Consider the following 26,058-nt stretch of genomic DNA (forward strand, 5'->3'; position numbering starts at 1 on the left):
GCTTAGTCATTTTCACCATGTCATTTAGTCATCTGGTGCATCTCACATGATTCACCCCACATAACTGAATTGAAAACAAAAAATGACAAAAGAAAAGAACGCTTCACTACTGTCTGAACCTTTATTTCTTTACAGCATTCAAGTCCTGTGGGGGGAGGCAGGGAAGGGACATGGGCAGCTGTCTCACAAGCAGTACTTAGTTCACTACAGGTTTAATCCAGAACTGATCCAAAACACACAGCGATGGGTCCTCTCTCTCTCCGAGTTCGGTGAGCCAGTCACCACGGAGGAGGGGTAACGTGACTCAGGCTGCAGTAAGGCTTCAGGTAGTGCCTGACCGCGTTCCAGAGCGAGTCGCTGCAGGGGGCCCCCAGGTGGCTCTGGACGGTGGGCATCAGGGCAGTGTAGACGCCCAGGGGTAGCAGGAAGCCCAATCCCAGCAGGCCTGCAGACTGCACCGCTGTCTTCAGCCTCACAGACCTTCGCCACAGCCTGCCGACACAGAAGCTGGACACACTCATACTAAACGCGACACATTATGCAACCCTGTCCTTCGCGCGTAAACAGACTAGACATATGTCAACGCATATCCGGGTGCAGGAAAAAAAACAATTCTGAAACCACAGACAGCAATGAAAAAAATGTAAGTAGGATTAATATGTTATTACATTGCTTTTCTCCTGTGAATGGCACCCAAGCAGACTTTGTTAGAGCCCCGTGCCAGCCCTGGGCTACAGAATTCACAAACAGCTTTTAAAATGCTGTTGCTTCGCACAGGGCAGATGGAGGTACAACAATACTTTCCTGCCTCTCCCACACACAGAATAAGGAATAAAATTGGTCTCACCTTCTAAATTGGCCACTGACGATACCAAAGTCATCTGCTTCTTCATCTATTTTGGCTTCCTATGGAAAAAAAAAAGACTGAATATTTCATCCAGTCTTTGCAATCACACTTCATAAAGGATAGTCGCCGAAATAGCAAGTAGTTGAAGTAGGTAGATGCATCAGCACGCGTAGGCTACAAAGGAACAAGTAAAGAGAAGAAAAGAAACACAAGGTTTTGACTGTGGAGCCTGCTTCAGGTGTGAGGTGTGAAGAAGGCTCCACAGCCGAAATGTTGTCTCTCTTTTCAGCATGGAATAAACCTTTAAGTGTTCCTCCAAAACAGCAAGTAGTAAGGCCTACTAAATGCTGCAGCTGCAACTCCAATGACAGCCACAAGATGGACCCGAAATTCAGTCGGAATATATTACACTGAAGGAGCCAGCAGCCATGTCACCCTGCAACTTACAACTGGCAACCCACTGAAGCTAAGCAGGTGTGAACCTGGTCAGTACCTGGATGGGAGACCTCCTGGGGAAAACTAAGGTTGCTACTGGAAGAGATGTTAGTGGGGCCAGTGGGGCTCACCCTGTGGTCCAGGTGGGTCCTAATGCCCCAGTATAGTGACGGGGACACTATACTGTAAAACAAGCGCCGTCTTTCGGGTGAGACGTAAAAACCGAGGTCCTGACTCTCTGTGGTCATTAAAAATCCCAGGGTGTTTCTCGAAAAGAGTAGGGGTGTAACCCCGGCGTCCTGACCAAATTTCCCATGCCTCCTAATAATCCCCCTCTATGAAATGGCTACATTACTTTGTTCTCCTCCCCCACTCCGACGGCAGCCGGAGCGATGCGCCAGTTGGAGTATTCGCGGTCCCATTTAATTGCAACGTCAGCTCAAAGATTTGGTTCAAACCACCAAATGGAGACGGGCGTGCCAACAAGCGGACCCTGCTGATGCGGGATTAACGCTAGGATGAAGAAGATATTACACTGAAGGAGCCATGGTAGCTCAGACGGCAAGGGCGTCCCGGGTTCAATCCCAGGTAGAGGCAAGCGATATAACTTGCTCTAATTCCTTCCAGACGGAAAGCAGGCTGAGTGGACCTGGGAGCCAAGTGAGTACCGAGAGTTAATCCTTCTGGGGGTAACAGGCTGGCCGAAGCGTGATGCTGATCACATCACCTCCAGTGTTGGATGGTTGAGAAAAATGGTGGCCCTTGCCCCCTATTCCCCCATGGGCCTCTATGGCCTGAAAAGGGGACCTAACCTACAAACGTATATTACACTGATAATTCCTCACCTTTGTGCACTGTTCTAACTCGTAACCTAGCGAGGGTTCTGAAGCAACATTATTGTTGAACCCTCCCGAAGCAACGCTTTCAGCATTTCTGAAAAATAAGGAAAAGAAAACAGACCAAATTACTTAATTTAATCTCTAGTGTATCACGAGGCGTTCGTTCAGACAGCACTCGTGATTTCCAGGCTCTCAATACTTTATTCGGTCACTCTTACTAAACCGTATTTCACTACATACACTACATAGTGTGGGGAGCCACACTATCTGCATAGCACTGATGCTGTGCGAGTACTGGTGTGGCACCTACACTTTCTTTTCCTGCATGACTGTGCTTGCCTTTTAATTTCTCTCATAATTTTACCTTGCTTGGAACCACAGATTTTCTTTCCTTTCGTACCTGCGCTTATGTAAAGTAACTCAGTCATTCTGGACAAGAGCATCTGCTCAGCAAATAATAATAATACTCCTGTCAGAATTCTGCTTAGGTGTTTTCTACCTAGTGTCAGGCAGACCTGACATTTGAGAACGCCACTGAATTCAGCACAAATGGCCAGTTGTGAACCAAAGAGAACCAAAGCAATATCTTTAATTGTCAAATCTTTGAGAGTAATGCGGTTTCAAAATTCCTTAGGCTGTATGTTTCTACTTATTGACTAGTTAATATTTGTAACAGGTTCGTTTTCATTGTCCCTTTAAATTAATCAGCATATCTATAACATAAACATGCAGTTAATTTTGTCAGTCATGTCATTGTGCATCTGTGCATTGTACTTAGTAACAAGGATATGTCACTTATCAGAATAATTATAGCGCAATATAAATATTTTGAAATGTTAACATTTCGATTAATTTTCATATGGATCTATTTTTGGCCAATGATTCAGTTTGTTTCTCAACTAAATCAAAACTTCAAAAGAAAAAATATTTTTCGACATGTTACTTTGCTGAGGGATACAGGCTTATTAAATGTATCAATAGAAACAATGTTTATTGTATTATTTTTACAAAAATGTCAAGTTGTGCTGCAATGGCAGCTGGTGAATTTTGTCGTTACACAAAGGCTCACTGCAGAAATCATATACATACAGAACAGCTTCCTGTTGCATTTCAGCAAGCTGATTTTGTAAGTCCTTCACCTTGTCACGCAGATCCTGCAACGTAACAAAATAACCAGCAACCATTCAAAATTCCACTGTCTGGTTTTAGTTCAAGCCTAAAAGTCACATGTATTCACTTACAGAGTATAACTGCATTAACTCCACATTAAGGTCAAGCAGACCTTTTGTAACTGCAGTTTTAAAAACATGTCTGGCAAGTTTATGATTTGAAGTTTCTTTTATTACGTTCCAGGAGATGTGCTTCAAACGTTATTTCAAAGCATGAACATTTACCTGTGTGTTTCTTTAATATATATTTAACAAGCTTCCTGAAAATTTAGAAAAAGGCTCGTAGACTACAAGACAGGCTACAAACAAAAAGAGGTCATTTGGCCCATCTCAGTCATTTTATTGTTAGCAGCTTCACATTTGATGAGTTCTCTATTTTTTCATAAAGGATTACATGAGTAAGCTTCGACCACATGATGTAAGTTTGATCCATTCCCCCACAATTCTTTGTATAAAGAAACATTTCTTGTTTTCAGTCTTCAATGGCCCTTGCTGTTGCTGCTAATCTTGAAAAGGCTCCCTTGAGAGTTGACTTGCCAAGTATTCAGGCATTCGGAATAGCTGAATCAAGTCCTTCCTGTTCCAAGCTAAAAAGACTCAGTTCCTTTAGTCAAAGTATCATATTCCTTTATAGAGGAAAGTTCTCATGAGACATCACTGTGCAAACTGCAAGAAGTGTAATGCTTGCTGGGTATTCACTTTCTTGAATTGCTCATGCTGAATATGTACCTGTACAACTGAAGAGTATTCACTCAGTGAATTCTTCAACTGCTCAATCACGAAATCTTTCTACAACAGAAGAAAAATGCAAAGTCAAATAACAGTACAGCATATGGTTTAAACAATATACTGTAACAGGTGCTCTTGGTAAGAAACAAGAAAAATATTTGCCTGGAAAACAGCAGAGATATTCAGTCTGAATTCATTAGGACTTTACTCCATTATTTTAAATGTCCTAGAAATCAGCAGTTGCAATGATCTCAAATATATTTGCTCTTTTTCCAAAAACAAAATTCTTATAAGAAACTAGAAAACGTCATGCTAACCTTGACCAGAAAAATGAGCTCAGAGTCTATCATCTCGTGCTGTCACTCCAGACTGCTTCCAAAAAGAAACCCAAGTCCCACAGACTGGGCCATAACCTGTCTGCTCTACAGCAGAGAGAGCAGCAGGGAGCACACCCCACTATTCTTCCACTTCTCCCAGTAAGTCTCTCCAGAGGCTGCTGTACCATATGAGACATCCTGACTGCTTGCTGGCTTGTAGTGGTGTCAGAGAAGGACACCCGTCCTCTAATCAGCACTGAGTCTCCTGTCTGAGGCTGTTTAACCCGTGATGCGTTACTCTAGCTGGTCCCCGGTGTGGAGTTGGAGCTGGGACACTAGAGACTTATAACCACAGGCTGAGGGTTCCGATCCCAGGTGAGACAATACTGGTCTACCCTTGAGCAAGGTAGTTCAAGTCGCTTCAGTCAGATTACTCCATTTTGCCCTGCCGTATAAAAAGGAACTCTCTAGGAAATCATGTAAATGAGAATTTGCATTTGATTTATCCCGTCAAATCATTGGGAAACTAACCATCTATGTTGTTGAAGCTGATATCCTGACTTCATTCAAGACACAGCAGGATGATGTCTTTGAATCATTTAGCAACCAAATGTCCTAGACAGGCTGAATAGTTTCCTGTAATTTATAACCCTTTCTTTCGTTTTTTTAAAATGGGTCAAATCCCTTATTTTTAAAAGATGCCAGGGACAGAATGTCCTAGGAAAAATAATGTATTATACCCTACTTCCAACCCATCCTAATCCCCTCACTAGCAGGAGGCTGGCACAGCTCTGCAGCTCCCCCTGGCTGTGAAGAAATGAAGAACACTGGCAGTTTGGAGAGCACCGTCTGCTACTGCAGCTATGCCATAGTGACCATCAATAATGCTCAAATAAATGGTAAATGCTACTTCAGCACCCATCCAAAAATCAACATTCTTTTAAGCTCAATTCTTGGACATTTTTATCAGATATCCAAAGAATCTTGGGTGGTTTCAGGAGACCCACCCAAGCAATCTACTGCAAATTGAACTTGGTAAAAATAGCACCAAAAAAAACCCAAACAAAAATATTCCAGGGAGGTTTTTGACTCGTTAGAAAATGTGAAATAAAAAATGTTTCCAAAAACATGGAAGAGTGGTTCCTAAAGCCCACTTACATTTCTCCATGGGCAAAAAGCGTGGGTGAATTAGAATTAAAAAATGTTACTAATCACCCTCATATGGCAACTCACCAAAATTAATTTTTAATGAACTTAGGCACTCATATTTTTTAAACTCTCACTTAAGATTTGAACAGAGTTCTAGAGGTGAAAGCAGCATCCTAAGTTCCAATTACGAATTATCTGGTAAAGAAAGCTTCAAGAGAAAACAATTTAGTAAAAAAACAGGGGGTCAAATTACATTTTAAATCTCAGGGGATCCATAATTCCTCAGGTGAATTTTTCTCACAAAATCTGACAAAGCTGGGCAAGAAAATTCCTCTTTTCCAGTTGTGTAACTGGAAGCACAGAACAACTCATAACCAGAAATGTCAATTCCAATAAATGAAATGCTGCAATAGATCTGTTGATTTACAGAGAATTGTTCTGCAGAACGAAAATAATTGGTCTGAATGAAAAAATGCAATTCTAACGTATTAGAATTAAACTCGGACCTGAAACATTTGGGTCCAACTGCGTTTCACTGTTAGATACTGTTGCTGTAAATGTACTTTAAATGTTTCAGATTTAAGTAAATGTTTTACCATTTTTCCTTTAAGAGGAAACATTTAAACCATGCCCACATAAAAAAAACCCAATTTGATTTGCAAGTAAATATTTGTAAACCATACCCAAATACTTAATAATAAAAAACAACCGTTCATGAAAGCATAATTTTATTTACCTTTAAAACAATTTCATCTTTTTGGTTTAGAGCAAGCCTTTCTTCTTCTAGTTGGTTCTTAAAAAAACAAACAAACAAACAACAAGCTTTAAGGTTTCAAAGCAATGGTTACAAAATGTGACAACAATCAGAAAAAGGTTTAATCGCATAGCCCACTACTAATAGATCTCATTGAAAGGATGCAAAGCCTCTTAATATCAGACAGATGTTGATGAAATTTAAATTTAATGCTACATAGCCACCCTAAGATACCACAAATCTGGTTTACATAATTACCATCATTACATGAATATCTCATCTGTTGTCCTGTGGCATCTGGTTCTATCAAGTTAATTGTGGGTGTATAAACTAACCAGCTTTGAATCAGATAAAATGTTAAATGCTATTTTAATAATGATATTACAGTACATCCGGAGATACCTAGTAGCTTATATTTCATAACCTTTATTACATAACTACAGTTAAGAACAAGATAAAAAGAGGTAAATAAAATCTTTGAAGCAAACGTAATATAATAGGATCTTACATTCTGTGCATGTTGTTTCTGGTCTGATGTGAAAGACACACAGAAGACAACAGGCAGCAGACCCCAGTAACTGATTTTTTAAGTTAAAATCAGTGACATCAATAGTACCTCTAAAACCTTTAACATACTGCCAAGATGGATAATTTTCTTCTTATCCACTTCTCTTTCTGACAACATACTAGCCATCTAGAATATAAACATATATATATAGTTTCTTTTTAATGTATGCATTAATACATAAAGAATACACAAACATACTGCAATACATTAAAATCTTTTACATAAAGAATAGTATGCGTACTTTATTCTCAGTAAAGTCTATAGAAACATTAACTGTGAAGATACCAAACTTTTTCAAAGCAACATTCCCACTAATGTTTGTATTTTTCTGTTGGTTTTTTTTACTAATGTTTGATAAAAAGTCAACAATAAGGTGTTCCAAAAGCCCACTACAGAAAAACAAACTCTCTGGGACTACTCACAGGTACACTGCATAATATGAGTGCAAAGGAAGAATCAATGAACATGATACATGACACTGGTAAATCTTGAAGTTGATTATTGATTTAATTTATACGTACCTCATCAGTAACACAATCAAATTTGTCTTTCAGAATTTCATTTTCCCTTTCCTGTCATGGAGAAGAAAAATATACAGTTGTTGCAAATGAAAAAAACAGCTGGTTTGTCTTTCTCCTGCCACCTCTCACAAGGCCAACTGTGTAGTTTTTTTCCCCACTATAATAAATATAAAATCTTCGCACCAAGGCAAGTTGTAGATTGATGGCAGATCACAATCTAAATTCTGAAGGCTATTTACTTCCTACCAATACTATTAAACAACATGTTAGAAGACACAGTCAGAGATTGTTTGGAGAAAAAAAAACTAACGGGAATTAAGAACGTTAATTCATGGGAGGTACCTCTGTGACTCACAACAACAGCAAACAATTGAATATGAAGCATATACTTTGAATACTGTGTTTGAGTATGAATCATGATTCAGTTACCAGTTGTTTGACACTCATTTGTAACTTGGTATTTGTGATGCTTGATTCCGATAAGGCACTCCGCACTTCCTCTAGCTCATCTCCGAGTTCCTCAGCCTGAAGGATGGATTGTTTTATACTTCAGGAGTCATTTTCACAAACACACAACACGAGACAAAGGAAAGACAAGCAAATGCAGCACATTAAAAGCACGACTCTTGGCAATATATGAACTGACAGTACAGGATCACTTTTATTTCTCGGTACAATTCCCGTGTGAATGTTCCAAGATTTCCCCGTTTAACAGCTGTTATCCTCTTTTCAGAAAACAAAACCATCCAAATCATTTAAGAGAGCTTTATGTTTTATTTTATTTTTACTTATTTTTGATAAGAGGCACTTTCTCTAGCTAAACTGGCCTTCCTGCAGATTGACATCTGATGTCTGACTGAAAATGACAAAAAAAGGCGTATTTTTTAATAGTTCTAGAATTTCCGAGAAGCAAGTCTAAAATAACAGTTTTACCTCTTGACTTGCTTCTTCAAGGCAGTGTTTTCACTGTGGAGCCGTGCATTAGTTTCTTCTGTCATTTCCATGGACTTTTGGATCTCTGCGTTCTCCTCAGCGAGACGGTTTCTGGCATGCACCAGTTCTGCAATGTTGTAGCTCTTTGATGCCATGCTCCTTTTGGGACAGACATTAAAACAAAAAGATGCCAACTTTGAGATACTCAAAAAAGTGTTGCTGAATAGAACAAAAAAAAACCACAGTTACAAGCAAATATTTTTTGCCATACCACATCTGAAATGTTTTAGACATTGCTTGGCATACAAATAAAAAAAGAATACCAATTAGAGACTTACAAATTAGACTCATTAGCGACTTTCTCTTTTTCTGTTAAGTGGTTGTGCTGACAATCGTTCTGTTTATCTACAGAAAAAAAAGAGAAACACCTTAAGTATGAGGACAGAACACCTTAGAGTACAAAAGATTTTTGTCTGTATTTTTATGTTCCCATTGAATCAAATTACCTACAAACTACTAAACATTCTAGATGGGCTGAATGAGCTCCTCTTATTTCTAACTATTCTTAGGTTAAATGATTTTTCATGGGTGATCAGACACAAAAAAGTCCAAGAGATAAAACTGTTTTGTGGCAAAGGAAAAACATTGTGAGCACATTATTAGATGGTAAATGAGCAATTTCAAATAACTACCATTTTCTAGCTGATAGATGCTTTCGATGGTCTCTAAAAACCTAAAAAGGATGACAGAGAAAAGGCAGACACAGTTAAGCAAAATGAAAACCATTACCTCCCTGAATCTGATTTTGTGTGCATATGGTGTACAAATGTCTCTTAGCACTTCATACTTAACTTATAGGTCACCAAATACAATTGGTTCTTTAACCAGGATAACTAATGGAAAACTACCAGTGGATCTAGCGATAGTGATTCAATGATTTTCCGACTTTTCCATCCTTGGTATTACTCTAGCCATCGCAGATTAAACCTCAGTCGACTCTCAGGTACAGTATAAGCTCCAGCACTGACAGTCATCTCCAAACAATAAGCAACTGACTGGCTACCAGAGGTTGCCTGACTTTACAATGGACTGAGCTTGTTATGTTACAGTACTGCTTTTAATCTCAAACAAAATTAATGAATCAAAGAAACCTCTTAAGAGCATCTTAAAGTGTTCCGTGAGGTAAAAGCACTTGAGATCTTTCACGATAGCTGTAAAGGCTACAGTAGCATGTGAATTTAGATTTACAGCTCCTGATGACCCCTGCCCACCGTCACCTGCTCTCTTTGATGTCATTCACATTATTCCCATTCGAATCTGTGTCCACAATCTCTTCCAGCGAATAAAGACTGTCACTGCCATCCTCTGTCACATCCTTCGGGGTCTCGAACGCTCCCAAAAGCAGGACTTGTCCTGGAAACCACATAGCAGTGAAAGGCTGGCTGTTTTTCATAGGACATGTGTGAAAGAAAGAGACCATGAATATCGAAAGGATCTGTATTTAACATCTCTTCTGGAGGAAATCAGTACAAGGCTCCAGAGAAAAGACAGAAATCGAACAAACTTAAACTACGAAGAAGATGGAGTCGATTCTCACAGCCATGTTTCCCCCCGATCACCTCTCAGTGTAAGCTGTCACTTTTTGATGTTACCAAATTTAAACAAAATAAGCAAAGAATGCATCTCGGTAGTTTTGGGTGTGCATTCCTTTCCATTTTCTGAACCAAATGAAGACACATATTCAGTACTTGCCACTGGGTTGTTGGATGGAGACCGGTGCCATAGTACAACCCTTTCTGTCATCAGAAGGATTTCGTTTTGAGAGGTCAGAGGGCCAGTTTTGACGGCAAAGATGCTCCCAGCTGCCCAGATCCTCAGCTGGGTGCAGAAAAGGGCTCTCGGCATGACAGGCCTGCAGGTCCTGGACTGATTTTGCCGGTCCTCCATTCCCACAGAGCAAACCGATCCGGAGGCGACGCGTCTCAACCGGGAAAGAGAAACTTCGGCGGAACATCCAAGACACTTCTTGATGCCTTGCGCTTGGAACGTGAACGACGCCCTGTCGGATGCCAACCTGAAACAATGTCAACTCACAACGGTTTTTAAAATCCTCACAATCATCGAAGAAATGGATTTCTACGACATACCCCTTGTCTTAACGACTGTTGCGATATCTCCGTTGCTGTACTCGAAAAACACCCCATGTCTTTATGACGTTAAAATGCGGCATTAATACTGTCTGTCACTGTAACGTCATAACTAATAGCAATGTCTCTTTACCCACATCCAAAAATAACTAATAACGGTGTTTCTTTGCCTGCTACAAACATAATACGTTTTTATCATCGACTTGCGCGCAGGGTACGACTGAGCTAGCATAAAGCTTTTAAGAAATCCCTCAGATTCCCAGATGCAAACAGAACTAAACGTCTTACCTCACAACATAGCTTACATTTTCGGGTTACATTTGTCGCTCGCAACTGCCGTAACGACTTCTGAAGTCCACCTTGTCGTGAACTTAAGTAATCGGTTTTATGAATTCTGCTGTGCTTCACTGCATCTAAAATGAAAAACATATATCAGAAAAGCCACGACTATTCTATTAATAACCGCATTCAAAGACTTGCCCATATGGATTTATGTTAGTTGTCACTTATTTACTTTAAAATACATTGAAGATGAGTTTTAGGTGTTTTTTTTTTACTTTCAATGATGGAACACAAGGCCAGGGACTTTACATTTTTTTTCTGCTTCGCAATGAACGTTACAGCGAAACAGCCTGACCAAAAAACAAATTCGCAAAACTCTCAAAATCCCCTAAAGTGGTAATAAAACATTAGCAGTCCTAAAACTGATCTGGTGCACTGTTTAATCTAAACTGCCGGCGTACGTGTATGTTATTCAGCGATAACTAAGTCAGTGACCTCGTATTTCTCGATTTCCCTGCCTTTCACTCCTTGAAAAGCCCAATAATGATTAATGGGTTTCATTAGTGTTTCATAACTTGTTATTGGATTACTTTCTGTTTGATGTAGGATAAGAATAAATATCAATCTTGCAATCGGTTGCTGACATTTAATACCCATCTACCACACAGCACACTACCCCTCCCTGCCTTCACACGTACACGGCTTGCAGGTTACGTGAGAGGTGAATACGGGGGGCTGGAGACGTGAATAAGGAGGAAACTGAGAGAAGGCCAGTTTTTTTTCTGTAACGACCTTAGATATGCCCGTGATGAGTTGTTTCCGCGCAACGCAATTTTCCTACATTTCCAAATTCGGGCATTAAGAGTCTGAAACATGTTTCGTTTATTCTTTTCTCTTTCTTATGGTTATTCCATTTAGGTATCCGACTCTAGAGTTTTGAATGCATTTTAAGATTTGCGCAGTTTTTGGCTTGACAAAAAATCAGTAACTCACGTTTCTAGCTTTCCTCCTGTCGTCTCCACTCCATTGCATTGCAATCGCCAGTAGGTCTGCACGGCCATTAATAAAATAGTTATAAATAATGAGGTTTTCATATTACCAGGGTACTACAAACCATTGTGGAGGAATTATTGCGTTTACAACTAATTCTGTCTCTGGTCAGTAAGAAGAGAATATTATGGACCGGTCTTCTGTTTTGATCTATACACTGAAACCCGTTTATTAAAGCCTTTAAGATTAACACAGTGTATTTCAGCGTGGTACACGAGACCAGAAGCTCCCAATACTATCAAAGTCAACTTAAGACTAACACTAGATACTTTTAGAGTGCACGAAGTGGGTGCAGAGTATATTAAGAATATGAACTCATTTTTTTTTTTTAAATTGACGAACCACGATAGCGGGATTAAAGCGGATCTCAGATCACTTTGACCAAAAACGAGGTATTTACCTCGTGATGCGTGACGTAAAGGGGGTGCTGGGAGAAACCCCACCTCTGACGGCTTCGGGCGTGTCTGTTGAATGTAAAAACTGGGGTTTGGTTCGGTCGTGGGATGCCCATGTCCGTGAGGTCGATACGGCCAAAGAGCCGAGTAGCGTGAGGTGCTTCGTATAGAATGGGCTATATCCATGGGCGTTGAGAGCCAACACGGGCCCCAGGGAAGACAACCTTTCCTGACCCCCTGCGTTGTAAAATTGGTTTTAAATGTACCGGAGTGATAAACGTCAAAACGTAGTAAACGACCGTGTTAATCGACAAAGGGAAGGCCGTTTCAAAAAGTCAGTAATTGGAAAATCTGCAACACGCAAACATTGTCCATAATAAAATAATAACAGAACAGGCCGAGGCCCCTTCAGAGACCAACGGGCCCCCGGAGTCACGTACCCCCCCTCTCATCCGGCCTGGCTATATCGTCATGCAACTCACAACTCGCAGCCCACTGACGTGAAGCAGGCAGGTGCGAGCCTGGCCAGTACCTGGATGGGAGACCTCCTGGGAAAGCTAATGTTGCTGCTAGAAGAAGTGTTAGTGGGGCCAGTAGGGGGCGCTCACCCTGCGGTCTGTGTGGGTCTTAATGCCCCAGTATAGTGATGGGGACACTATACTGTAAAAAAAAAAAAGGTGCCATCCTTCAGATGAAACGTAAAATGGAGGTCCTGACTGTCATTAACAATCCCAGGAGGTTTCTTGAAAAGAGTAGAGGTGTTACCCCTTAACCAGTCATGGCCTCCTAATAATCCCCCTCTATGAATTGGTTTAATCGTTCTCCTCCCCACTGAGAGCTGGTGTGTGGTGAGTGTACTGATGTACTATGGCTGCCATGGTATCAACTAGGTGGTTGCAGCACATTGGCGGTAGTGGAGGGGGGTCCCCATTATTTGCAGAAGGTTTAAGATCAGCTGTGAAAATGCAAGTAGTACAAGCAATGCTCCTGGCCCTCCTCCCTCTTTTGGGTGCAAATGGTCAAACATTTCACACAGGAAAATGTCCTAAACCGCCGGTTCAGCGTAACTTTGACTTAAGCAAGGTTATTTTCCTGTTTTTCATGAACTGTTCTCACTGCTAAACTGTAGCTAATAGTACCACAACCACAATGACAGAATAACAAAAGAAAGGAATTTATTTTTTAAAATAGAAATTATCATGGAAAGTTTAGTAGTGCAGTGGTTAGCATTGCTGCCTCACAGCACTGAGGCCTGGTCTTCAGTTGCAGACAGTGGTGCTATCTGCATGGAGTTTGTCTGCTCTCCCTGTGTTTGCATGGTTTTCTTCTGCATGCTCTGGTTTCCTCCCTCAGTCTAAAGACATGCTGGTAGGTTACTTAGCTTTTGGTAAAACTGGCCCTGGTGTGAGTGTGTGCACGTTTGTGTCTGTGTGTGCCCTGTGATGGACTGGTGTCCCATCCAGGGTGTATCCCGCCTTGTGCCCATTGCTTGGCACGATGGCCTCCGCTTCCCCCATGACCCTAAATTGAATGAGGCTGTGATTAAATTATGGGTGGATAAATTCTCACCGCTTAAATCTGTGCAAACGTTTTTCTCTGTTTCAACAGTATCTTGGCAGGTGGTATGAGATTGAAAAGCTCCTAGCAATGTTTGAAAAAGGAAAGTGCAACCAGGCCACTTACACACTGGAGAGCAATGGACAAGTTCAGGTTCTGAACCAAGAAATTCTGTACGGGTTACTCTTTTACTATTCATGATTATGATTATGGTTTTTATTGTTGTTATTATTATTGCTAATCCCTTATTGACAAGCCACATTAAGGATTCATCAAAATGAATTCGTGTTTTTTTAATTAAATACAAGGGTGGTGTTCATCCTCATCATTACTTAATTCATAAATGTCACCACTAACATGATCAAAATACTATTCAAATACTATTTTAATCCTAGAGAAGGAATTGTGTCTTTTTATAGGCCTGATGGCTAAACTGAAGAATGCAGCTGACCCAGCCATACTGGAAGTGAGCTTCTTTGGAGGCAAGTCCCAACAGTAGTAAATTCCTAATAGACAAGGATAAAGTGAAATGAACTGGGGTCCAACCCACATTTTACTTTGAGGGCCTCACGTTGACCTTGTCTGTGCGATTTCACATAAGCCAGTGATATGAAATGGTGACAGAAGGAAGAGGAAGGGCAAGAGGAGACTCACAAACTCACTTCGCGGTACTTGTCGGCCAATCCGTCCTGTCTAAACTGTCAGGAAGTGCTCTGGGAGCAGATCGGTATCACACACTCTTGGAAGAATCATACAGTACAGGGCAAGGACGCATGTAAAACGGAAGCTGGCAGGTCAGACATGACAGAAATGGCAGTTCTTACTGTAGCTACAGTACAGTTACACTGCATGTCCAACTCTTGTCATCTCATATGGCATTGCTCTGTTTCAGGGGAGCGGCTCAGCCTATACTGGGTGTTGTCCACTGACTGTGACAGCTACTCGCTGGTCTATTCCTGCACCGATGTCTTGGGTGTCCTCCACGTTGACTTCGCTTGGATTCTCAGCGGGTCTCGCACTCTCCCAGCAGAGACCATACACCGTCTGAGGCTCCTTCTGTCTTCCAATGGCATAGACACAGCTAGGACGACCATGACTGATCAGACCGACTGTCCCAAGGACATGTAAGGGGTTCATGTCCCTATAGAATATGTTTGGAATTGTATCTGCTTACGTATTAAGGAAGAAGCCACATGACTTTTTTGCTTGTAATTATGGTTGCATTTCTATGCAGTTACAATAAATGGAAGGGAAAACCAACAGAGCCAGCATCCATTTCCTTTATTTCACTTTGGGCAATACATTAAACACATATTATCTGTTTCTTGATTAGACTGTGCTCAGAAATATAATTACTTTTACCACAACGCGTCTACAGCATAATTTTCTGTTCCGGACATGTGAAGTCTTGCTATGGATTTCCGATGCTTTGTAAGAAGAGTTACTAAATAATTGAGTTGAAATGAAATTGTATCCTCTTAATGTTAAGCCCGGGCGGGGAGCGGCTCGCTGCCCGCCGTTGCCATGGGAGACCGTGACCTTCTCACGAACGCGCGCCCTCCAGTCGACTCCGTGAGAACGAGATCTGGCGACGTGTCTGTCCGTCCGCCTTCCAATCAGGCCGCCAGTCTTCCAATTAAGCTCCCAATTAAACCGCCTTTTAAAGGCTCAACTTTTCACTGCCCTCTTACTCCGATAGTGAGCTACTGAAAGCTGTCTGGCAATCAGCTCTGCAGGTATAAGTTCCAATTGCTCAAAGGCAAGAAAAACAACAACAACAACAACAACAACAATTAAAACCCCAGTTCTGCCAAGACCAGGAAAAGATTTTTCCTCCTCGGACAATCGTTGTCCAGCTGCCCTGCTGTCTGGTTTTCTGGGCTGCCCTCATCCAGCTGGCCCTGATTGCCTGGTTCTCCAGGCAGGCCTCACCCAGGTGGGGGCTGCACATGGATGGGTGTGGAGGGGAGTCCCCATTACCTGTAAAGAGCTTTGAGTGGTGTGTCCAGACTGACCAGCCTGCCCGCGCTCGTAACCCCCGACAGCCTGTCTACTGTCTCTCGCTGCTTCCTCGGCATTGCGGAGACCCCCAGGAGAATCCCAAAGTCCGGCACTGGGGTCTCACCCTGACAGCCTGCCACAGCACCGCTCTGCGCTGAAAGGCTTCAGATTTCGTAACCACGGCGTGCAGTGTGTGCGCACTGTGGGTGGATGGGCATAGCAAATGCGTGGTCTTTTTTCTTTACCTTCCAGTGTGGAAGCTGTAATTGTTCCTTAGTAGAAATAATGTGCAACTCAATCCCTTTTCTTATGTTCATTGCATTTCTGGGTTTTTGTTAGTTTGAAAGACTGGACCGGCCTCAACTTGTTACAAAAGGAGACAGAAAGTGAAACTAAAAACATAATGTTACAAAACCGCCCAAATTTACATAACCACCAACTGCACAACAGAGTACTACACAAAGAACAACAATAAGCTTCTGACTTTTTATTCTTATGAAAGGTGAATGGCACAAATATATCTGGTTATGAAAAAACCAAAACATTTATTTTATCACTTACAGGGTTATGTTCTGAGTGTTGTAATAAAACAATAAACTCCCTAAATGAAAGTATTTAAAAAAATCTGCTTACTGAGGCTGTTACAGACATTAAATCTTTTAGTCAAATATTTATATACAGTATCTCAAAACGGAAGAATAAAAGAAGACAGGAAATTAAATCGGAATTCCTTCCCTGCTGCTGAAATATGCAGAACTTACAGTACACTGAATAAATAAAATAAGGAGCTGGCTACAGATATCACAAACACAACATTTAACCTCAAGGACTGTTAGATGTGTTAGAGGTTAAGGATTGGGAAATATTTCTTAACTCCCTTTGTTTTCCAGAAACCGGTTCCAATGCACACAAAGCAAAACCAATGTTTTATAACAAGTGAGCAACAGCACGACTGTTTTGTAACCTGCATTTCGGGAAGTCTCATGACATTCAGTTTGACTGAGCATCCACATTATATAAGGGCGGGCTACTGCTGTAGCAGACAGTGCAGCTCGGCTCAAGTAGCGTCTTGTCCTTCGTAATCTGATCTCGGAGAGACTGCTGTTCTGTGCAGATCACTCGGCTCGCTGCATATTCTACACGGGCTTCCTACCATTCCTGGCCAGACACAAGCTTTACGGACGGGTAAGAATCTCGAAACTATACACGAACTACAGTATTTTAGCATGTGATATAGCATAACATTCTGATCCCGTTCTGTAAAGTGTGACAGTGTTGGGTTTTTTTTTAATTTCTTTTTTAAAAAGCTTGTTTTGTGACGGTCTTTTGCTAGACAAGGGTGTGATTGTCTTTTAGGACTCGACACCTGCATGTTGTGTTCTACCCTACTAGCCACGGATAAAAACACGGAGAATTCAACAACTGATTTGGCTGCTCAGAATGAAAGGTGTCGTCGTGTTTAAAGCACATATAAATAAGACGCACAAAGATCGTAAAAGTAGGTGTTTCTTTTAGCCAAATGGATCTGACACTCCATCTGAAATTAAGAAACTCTCTTCGTAGTTTTCACAGAATGCTTACTTCGAAAGTGGTGCGGGAATTTCAAATAAAAAAAATCTAACCGCTGTGTTTTTAATGTGACTAGAAAGATAGTTATGATAGGTATGAAAATTAAAGTTCTATAGTATATTGCTGTGACACCACTAGTAATAGGAAGGCTAGTAATTTTCATTTAGTTTGTCATGTTCCTACAGTACACTATATAGTTACTGTATACTGAAGAAGCCCCGGTGGCGCAGTGGTTCTCTCCGGGTTTGTGTCGGTTTTTGTCGGGTGCTCTGGTTTCCTTCCACGATCCACTTAATCGACTTACTGGTAGGTTAATTGGCTTCTGTAAAAACTGACACTGGTGTGAATGCCTGTGTGTCTGTTGTGTCCTACGATGGACTGGCGTCCCATCCAGAGTGTACCCTGCCTTGTGCCTGTTGCTTGCTGGGATAGGCTCTGGTTCCCCCCTGACCCTGAATTGGAAAAGCAGTTAGGAAATGGATGAATGTTCTTATAACAGGTATACTTTATTAGAATGAAATCAAGTGCATCTTTCTGACTATTGCATAATGCTCGAACACGTTTACATTAAGTTACAGATCTTCATTGACTATACTAAAAACATTGAAAATAAGATTGGAAATGAAACTCACTTTTTAATCAAAGACGTCGTTTATTATTAGTTAGCTTGATAGAGAAATCAGGTGAGACAGAATGGGTGTTTCTAATGGTTTACAAATGAACACGCCATATTTCATCATCGATGTTTTTAAAGACATACAGCATTTATTTCCCAGACTATTCTAATCCCGGTTTAATTTGATGTGGTGTAATGCAGGTAATTTTCATTCACAATTCACAAGAGCCTGTGTCTGGTTTAGTAATTTTCGTTCATTTCTTCATAAAATCCCATTGGGATGAATCATTAATAAACACTCCACCATCATCTTATTTTGAAGTTAAGCCAACCTCATCAAATTACCAGAAGGGTTAGTGCATGTGAGTTGATACATCTTTAGGAAATCACCTTTTGTCTGCTGCTGATATCCACCCATAAGAAGATATGGTAGAAAGTTCAGCAAGGAATTCAAAACACAAAGAACTTTTGTATGAACAACTCTACAGTGTGCTGATGTTTCATTCAGTCGGAAAAATTGTCTCTGCCTTTGAAATGTAACCACTATCTTTTCATTGCAGCATGGCACATTAGTTCACTCCACTAATTAATAATAATAATTGCTTACACTTATAAAGCGCTTTTCTGGACCCTCCACTCAAAGCGCCTTACAGGTAATGGGGACTCTCCTCCACCAATACCAGTGTGCAGCCCCACCTAGCTGATACAACAGCAGCCACAGTGCACCAGAACGCTCACCACACACCAGGTATCAGTGGGGAGGAGAACAGAGTAATGAAGCCAACTCATAGATGGGGATTATTAAGGGCCAATGTAAACTTTTCCTGGGATTTTTAATGACCACAGAGAGTCAGGACCTCGGTTTTACATCTCATCCAAAGGACGGCGCCTTTCTACAGTATAGCGTCCCCGTCACTATACTGGGGCATTAGGAGTGACCCCCCTGCTGTCCCCACTAACATGTCTTCCAGCAGCAACCTTAGTTTTTCCCAGGAGGTCTCCTATCCAGGTACTAGCCAGGCTCACGCCTGCTTAGCTTGAGTGGGCTGCCAGTTGTGAGTAGCAGGGTGATATGGCTGCTGGTGTAAAGCTTAGTTAGGATTTGTAGGGATTATGCTTCTAAAATTTAAAAGTGTAAAAGATGATTATTTATTCATGATCTGAAATTGTGCAAATAGGCACAGTACATTTATTGCATTTACCCAGTTTACAAGAAACACTTACTGTAGCAAGGGGTATTGTCTGAGCAAAAAAAAGTATTACTCTGAAACCACAACAGTCCACTGTAGGAACATTAAACATAATAGGTTCTTCATTTAATTGCAGCTTTCAGTGATGATAAGCACAGGAAAATCAATCATTCAGCTTTCACTTAACTAATGGATCACTCACTGTGTATAGTAGAACAGGATGATTTTTAATAGCTCTGTTTTCTGATATGTGAATGTTTTATCATTAATTGTTTTGTATTATAATAATTATAATTAACAGATGGGCTACATAGGCTGCAGAGGTTAGGATTGCTGCATTGCAGCACTGGGGCCCCGGGTTCAATTCCCTTAGGCCTGGGGTGTCAAGTAGACCTGGGGTGCTGTCTGTGTGGAGTTTACATGTTGTCTTCACGTTTGTGTTGGTTTCCTCCAGGTGCTCTGGTTTCCTCCCACAGTGACATGACATACTGGTTGGTTAACTGGTTGGTTCTGGGTATATTGATCATGGTGTGAGTGTGAGTGTCTGTGTGTGGCGTCCCATCCAGGGTGTACCCTGTCTTGTGCCCGTTGCTTGCTGGGATAGGATCCGGCTCCCCCGCAGCTCTGAATTGGATGAAGTGGTCAGAAAATGGATGGATGGATAAGTAATAGATTCCCACTTCACCTATCAGCATATTTCAGTGTTGTAATCAGAAAACTGTTGAAAGAATATGTCACTGTATTTTTGCAGTGTGTTATTGCCTGTGGACATGAAGGCTCTCCTTGTCCTGTTCCTGACCCTGGTGTCCGTTTCTGTGACCAGAAGCCAGACATTCCACTGGGGATCCTGCCCAGATCCGCCTGTTCAAAAGGACTTCAGTCTACAAAAGGTACCCTGCTCATGATCACACAGAAATAGAGTCATGACACTACTTCAAGCTGTTTTCGAATATCACAGGGGGTCTATTATCTTTGTGAAAATTATGGTACATTCTTCAAGCAATATTTGAAAGAATAACTAGGAAGAAATTTATTAAATGCTGTGATCTTTCCAAACACTAAATTTGCCATTTGCAGTTCTACATTCATTTCAGGAATTTTTTCCTTTCCATATATTCCTTACAAAATTATCAGGTGGGTAGCTGCGTCAACATGCGTAGGCTGCAAAGGAACAAGTAATAGGTTTATTCCATGCTGAAAAGAGAAGAAAGAAAACACAATGTTTCGGCTGTGGAGCCTTCTTCGGGTGTAAGAAGGAATACATTTCAGCATGGAATAAACCTATTATTTGTTCCTTATAAAATTATCTATCAAGGAGTTGTTTGTCTGCTTTAATTTATACACTCTGTTGCTATTATAGTCCAAAGGCCTGCTTTAATGATGCACTAACTAACCTCTGCAGATTTAAATGGCCTTTTCTGGAATTTTGTGCTATCCACATAGCCACTGCTGTCCCTAATTCTCTTTTTGGAGTCTGAACAGCATTATGAATGTACAATAAGCTGAACAAAACAGGTCGTAGGATATTGTAATACAGGGGTGTAGAGCTCCAGCCTCAGGGGCATGTTGGGTCTTCAGGTTTTTCTTCCACCTGAGCTCTTAGGCACCTACAGTAATTGATCTACCTGTAATTATCAGCATGCATCCTGTTATACACCCAAATAATTGTGTAATCCTTTTTACAGTACCTTGGGAGATGGTATGAAATTGAGAAACTGCCAGCGTCTTTTGAAAAGGGAATCTGTATTCAAGCTAATTATTCCCTCAGAGAAGATGGTAAAGTAAAGGTTTTGAATGAAGAACTCCGGTAAGTATCTGTTTTATAATCCAGGGGGTACCCATTTCCATTTCCAGTCCTGCAGGGCTGCACTGTCAAGATTCATAGGCCACTTTAAATCAGCAGTACCAAGATCCGAGAAGAGCTGGGAAACCGCACCAGTTTAGACAAAAACAAATTAAGCCAATAATTAGTTTAATTGTGGTGTTAAGAACTGAGTTAGAAAGAATGCCAAAATTCACTAGAGTACCTCCAGGACTGGAACCCTACGTTTTGACCTGAATGTATTATTTCTGAAATGCTTTAAATACACACTAAAAGAGTGTAAAAGACCAACACTGTTCATATTGGTCTTCTAACTGAATGTATTATTTCTGAGTGCTTTATCTTTGAATATGCTTAAAATACACACTAAAAGAGTCTAAAAGACCAATACTGCTCATAAATATGCACATATGCTCAGCGACTGTCAATAATGTGTTTGTGTAAGTCAAACCTGTCCTTACTTGTTTTAGGGATGGCCAGATAAACTCAATTGAAGGGACTGCCGTAATAAAAGATACCAACGAACCGGCAAAACTGGGAGTTAGCTTCTTTTTTTGTAAGTATACGAAGTGGGGGTCTGACAGTTGAAGATTCGTGCACAAATGTAGACTAATTCATACGAGGAAGAAAGCAGTAATAAATACATCAGCTGAGGCAGCAGAATGCTCACCAGACACAAGCCAAAATTTGTTGTTTTGCTACAAACTCTTTTCAGTTGCCAAATATAAAATCATGGAAACAAGGACTCTCCCTAAATAGTTTCTAGTAAAAAAGGTGCTTTCGAATAATTTCGCTTGTTTTGCGTCAAAGGACCAACAAATCGAATTTACTCAGCCAAAATTCCTAAATTTAGAAGCAAATTTTGTCATACAGCAAACGGTTACCGAAAACTACCTGTCTGGTTCCCATCAGGTTGCAGTCAATATTAGTAAATTCAATGGAAAAAAACGCTGATAAATATTAATAGATGCATTTGTGGTGATTAAAGAAGATGCTTACCTCTCTTTGAAACTCTTGTCTGTTTTTTTTTTCTTCAGTTCAGCCATACAGTCCATACTGGGTACTGTCTACCGACTATGACAACATTGCTCTTGTCTACTCCTGCTCTGGTGTCAAGAGCCTGTTCCACTTCGACTTCGCCTGGATCCTTGCTCGTTCTCGCACGCTGCCTGCAGAAACGATCGCCGCAGCTAAAGCTCACTTCACTTCTAATAAAATCGACATTAGCAAAATGACTGCAACTGTGCAAGAAGGCTGTACAAATAATAGTTAAATAATAGAAGAGGTAAATAAATGCCTGATCTAGTTCTCCAGTAAAACGGGATGTTGGTGTACAAGCTTAAATGGGATGTGTGCACGTTTGTTTGGAAACTGATGAAAGGAAGGTCTCAGTTTAGCTGAAATTACTGGCGGGTTCTTGATGTGAATGAGACCTTAACTGAAAATCCGGAAAATCCTTTTAAAACTATGGATGAAACATTATATCTGTATTTATATGCATAACAGAATACCATACGGTGCTTTTCACAGTAACATTTTGCATGTCTAATTTGTGTGATGACAATTCGATTAACAAAAGATTATAACCTGTAATGTAACTGTACTTTCCTCAGTCCGAAGTTGCTGTTTACACTGCGTCATAGAAAATAAACTTTTAGTTAACAAAGCATTCATTACATGTGTCCACATTGCTCATTGAAAAGTTTCTGCCAAAGGCTCTATTCACCTCATCATAGTCTTCATTCAGACATTGTGAACAGGCTCAATGCTATTACGTCAGACTGACTTATTTCACTAAAGTACCTGCTTATATCGACTTCTTTTATAGATCAGCATGTTGTAGAACAAAGGAAACTCACAAAATCACTAATGCTGAGTCCACTTTAGGTGTCATACGCGCCAACATTTCAAAACCATGTAAATGTATTCACTTTAACAAAGTAGTTCGCTGCCTCTCGTTTCTTATCACGAAAATAGTTGTGACTTTTAATGAAGGCTACAGTAAGAACATCGAAGGACAACTTGTTTCTTCGCGTTGTGCTCCTGCCAATTTATTCCTGTCGTCCTCAGTGTCCGGTTAAATACAGTCTCCGTGAATATTATTGGGCAACCAAATGCATTTCGTGGTTTTGTTTCTGTTACAGCACCACACGTTTCGTAGTGTATTTGTTTTCAAGAACAATTACGTACCACGTCAGTGCAAAACTGACGTACGCCGAGTCTGCTCTGCAGTGAAAGTATCTTCTGACACCTTGTGGTGCCAAGGCGAATTGTATGATGAATATGATCCCGTAGAGCAGTCTGTTCTAGTCTCCGTCTTCTTCTATTAGTACAGAACTCAGTTCTGTTTTTGCGACTGCTTACATTTTGTATAAGCTGCGTATATGTATACATATAGAACAATAAAAGGAAATATCCAAACCGTATGTACTGCGTGTATTAACTGGCAATAAAACATCGACTCTGAATTGAAACACATCAGACACAAAAAGGAAAGAATGATGCTATGTTCGCAATTATAAGAGGGACGGAAGCTTTTTTCAGGGACTTGATTCAACGACAGACTTTATTCTTAGCTGTGTTTGTTTTTTGGATTTGCGGACATCAGATGCAGCTCGTATCACATTTTTCCAGTTACTGTTTATTGGTTATTTTTGGCTGTGTTAAAAGAACATTCAGCAAATAACAAAAATAAATGACGTTGAATGGTCACACTAACTTTTATAATCGCATAGCTTTAACTGAAGAATTATTTTCTGATAAAACGGATATGACTGTATTATAAATGGAGGTGATGTACTGTAAATACAGGACATTTTAAAATTGCATTAACATGTTTTTGAAAATCCAATAGATTTCACATTTTCTTTAATTGGTGCATATTTTATAAAAAAATAACAATATATTTAGATTGTTCCTAATAAAATCATTAAACTGTAATTGTTGTACTTTGTGTGTTCAAAGCAAGTGCATTGAAAAGATCCATGATAAAATTCTATAATTCCCAATTGAGACTATGTTCTTGGATTTCCAACTTGTTTTTATTTAAAGAACAATATTTAGAAATGTACAGATGGCTTTGGATCAATTTACAGATTTTAACAAAAATAGTAATTTCTGTGAAGCAAACAAAACCAGCAACGCTCATGAAAACTGACTCCTATCTGTGAATATGCCTTACAGCATTATAATAATAATTAAAATAAACTTGTATCTGCTATGTTAATATGTGCAATGCACAATATATAACAATATACATGAAATCTGCAAAAAAAGACACTTATTTAAGATCAGCCATGAACCAAAACTATTTTATTTCATATACAGAAAACGTCCTATCAAGGGGAGGAGGACAACAGCTATTTGACATATATGACGTTACAGTCCAGTTTAAACATTCCTGCACCAAGTACAAGGATCCATTCAGCACTACAGAGATAGACTTACCATTTTCCTCTGCCTTACAGAAAGCAGCAAACAGGTAAAAGTCTATGGCAATCTTTTTACCAGATTCTTAACACATTATCTGACATGTTTATTTAGGAAAATTTTGGTTTAACTAATTGGCTTGTAACAACTGGTTACAGTAAGCATGTTTTCTTCTTGACTGCTGTTCAGACAGGGCGTCTTTTGATAGCGAACAGTCCTGTGTCACTAGCTCTGTTTTCTTATTTTTCAATTTAGGAAGCATGAGGTGGTTTATCTGTGTGGGAATCTTCTTTATCTGTTTGGCCAACCATGTAGCCTGTAAGTATACGTGGATAATAAATTCCAAACTTATTCTTACTGTCAATTCAATGAATGTGTCTAAATATATAAATATAGGTCAAATATTTAACTATATGTTGTTGTACTGTTTCTTCGGAAAATGTTATGTTTACATCATGTATTAGTCATCAGAAGCTTCTTGTTTTTGTTATTGTAATATCTTCTGAAACTTTGAAATAATTAAATGTATTCTTAAACATTGGCACACTGAGCACTTTAACAATTTTTATTAATTTACCTTAATGCTAACTCAATGTAATCTATAAATTGGGAGGAAAGAGTGCAGGTCTGTAATTTGTAAATGAAATAGCACTGAAGAAGCTATTTGTGCAGGTCTTCAATCCAGTGAACAGGGCAAACACAGTTTGAATAATATTGATATTTTTCCACACATATTTTGAAATCCCATGGGTGGACCCTAACCTCAAGAACTTGAATTACCTCATTGTGAGTGCTGGGCTCTAAATATCTAAAACACATTTTCTCCCTTTTTTCAGATGCCAGAAATATTCCAGAAGGAGGTAAAAAATGTTTTTTAGCTAATTTACCAAATTCTGATATATGATATATATATCATAATATTGTATATAATATCGATTTTTTTAAATATAGCTTGATATAAACCAAAACAGTAAACATTGCATTAATAAAGTGATATGAGTTGATATTACAGACACAACTAAAACAACTACAGCTCTATGAAACAAAAGTGAAAGAGACAGATGCAGAAAAGATTAATGCTTTTTACACACTTCGGCCAATTTAGCCTTTTCATATACAGTACATCCACTTAGAAAGACAATCGAACGGTAGTGCAATCTAAGTACAGCACAACTTAGATATCACTAGCTGTGTGTTAATTACATTGCAATTGCATAGTATTCACAAGGCTAGTAATGTTATTTGAAGTACAACACTCTGATGTGACCTGACACAAAAGCAGTTAAGACGAGTGCATGACTGTGTTGTCCCCCTCTCAGTCCCTTATGATGAACCGCCGGCAGTGCCCTACTGGCCCTACAGCACCAGTGACTTCTGGAGATATGTGGAATATTTTCGCACCATCGGGGCCTACAAGCACATCGATGAAATGGCCAGAACATTTTTCGCTCATCAACCGCTTGGAGACACCTTGGGGTTCGAGGTGGCACAGCAGGAACCTTAAAAACCTAATACCCCGTTTGCCACTCGTTTAATGATAGGCTTCATAGCGCTATAATATTAGAAGCTTTAGTACTAACAAGATGTAGAGTTAGAACAAATTAATGTATAACCATTTTTACAGTTATACGCTTAGCTTGATACAAAATGTAAAAAGCATGCCATTCAATGTAATAATATTGTGTTGACACAAGAATGCAATACTGTACTAATAAAGTTTTAAAAGAAAATGCAGGTGC

The 26,058-nt window shown here is 40.0% G+C and overlaps 4 protein-coding genes across 4 annotated transcripts; 3 read left to right on the forward strand and 1 right to left on the reverse strand.

Moving 5' to 3' along the window:
- Positions 1-278: 278 nt before the first annotated feature.
- LOC148836734 (uncharacterized) lies at positions 279-10,275 on the reverse strand. Its single transcript, XM_088912627.1, has 14 exons — positions 10,015-10,275; positions 9,539-9,738; positions 8,954-8,994; positions 8,600-8,666; positions 8,262-8,420; positions 7,758-7,875; positions 7,329-7,379; positions 6,856-6,933; positions 6,222-6,278; positions 4,020-4,079; positions 3,211-3,275; positions 2,128-2,215; positions 848-906; positions 279-507 (listed from the first exon to the last, which is right to left on the reverse strand). The coding sequence occupies exons 1-14, from the start codon at positions 10,273-10,275 to the stop codon at positions 279-281; spliced, it is 1,533 nt and encodes a 510-aa protein (XP_088768753.1).
- Positions 10,276-13,116: 2,841 nt separating this feature from the next.
- LOC148836735 (apolipoprotein D-like) lies at positions 13,117-15,822 on the forward strand. Its single transcript, XM_088914197.1, has 5 exons — positions 13,117-13,218; positions 13,744-13,873; positions 14,112-14,187; positions 14,598-14,816; positions 15,702-15,822. Exons 1-5 carry the CDS (start codon positions 13,117-13,119, stop codon positions 15,820-15,822), a joined length of 648 nt encoding a protein of 215 aa, XP_088770323.1.
- A 914-nt stretch (positions 15,823-16,736) lies between these two features.
- LOC148836736 (apolipoprotein D-like) lies at positions 16,737-22,559 on the forward strand. The gene is made up of 5 exons (XM_088913359.1): positions 16,737-16,878; positions 19,820-19,958; positions 20,754-20,875; positions 21,361-21,446; positions 21,928-22,559. Exons 2-5 carry the CDS (start codon positions 19,839-19,841, stop codon positions 22,161-22,163), a joined length of 564 nt encoding a protein of 187 aa, XP_088769485.1. The 5' UTR covers positions 16,737-16,878; positions 19,820-19,838; the 3' UTR covers positions 22,164-22,559.
- Positions 22,560-24,302: 1,743 nt separating this feature from the next.
- otos (otospiralin) lies at positions 24,303-25,972 on the forward strand. The gene is made up of 4 exons (XM_088914876.1): positions 24,303-24,371; positions 24,575-24,637; positions 25,156-25,179; positions 25,639-25,972. The coding sequence occupies exons 2-4, from the start codon at positions 24,580-24,582 to the stop codon at positions 25,821-25,823; spliced, it is 267 nt and encodes an 88-aa protein (XP_088771002.1). The 5' UTR covers positions 24,303-24,371; positions 24,575-24,579; the 3' UTR covers positions 25,824-25,972.
- The last annotated feature ends 86 nt before the right edge of the window (positions 25,973-26,058 follow it).

Source organism: Atractosteus spatula, chromosome 4 (assembly GCF_055471065.1).
Source record: "Atractosteus spatula isolate fAtrSpa1 chromosome 4, fAtrSpa1.hap1, whole genome shotgun sequence".
NCBI lineage: Eukaryota > Metazoa > Chordata > Actinopteri > Semionotiformes > Lepisosteidae > Atractosteus > Atractosteus spatula.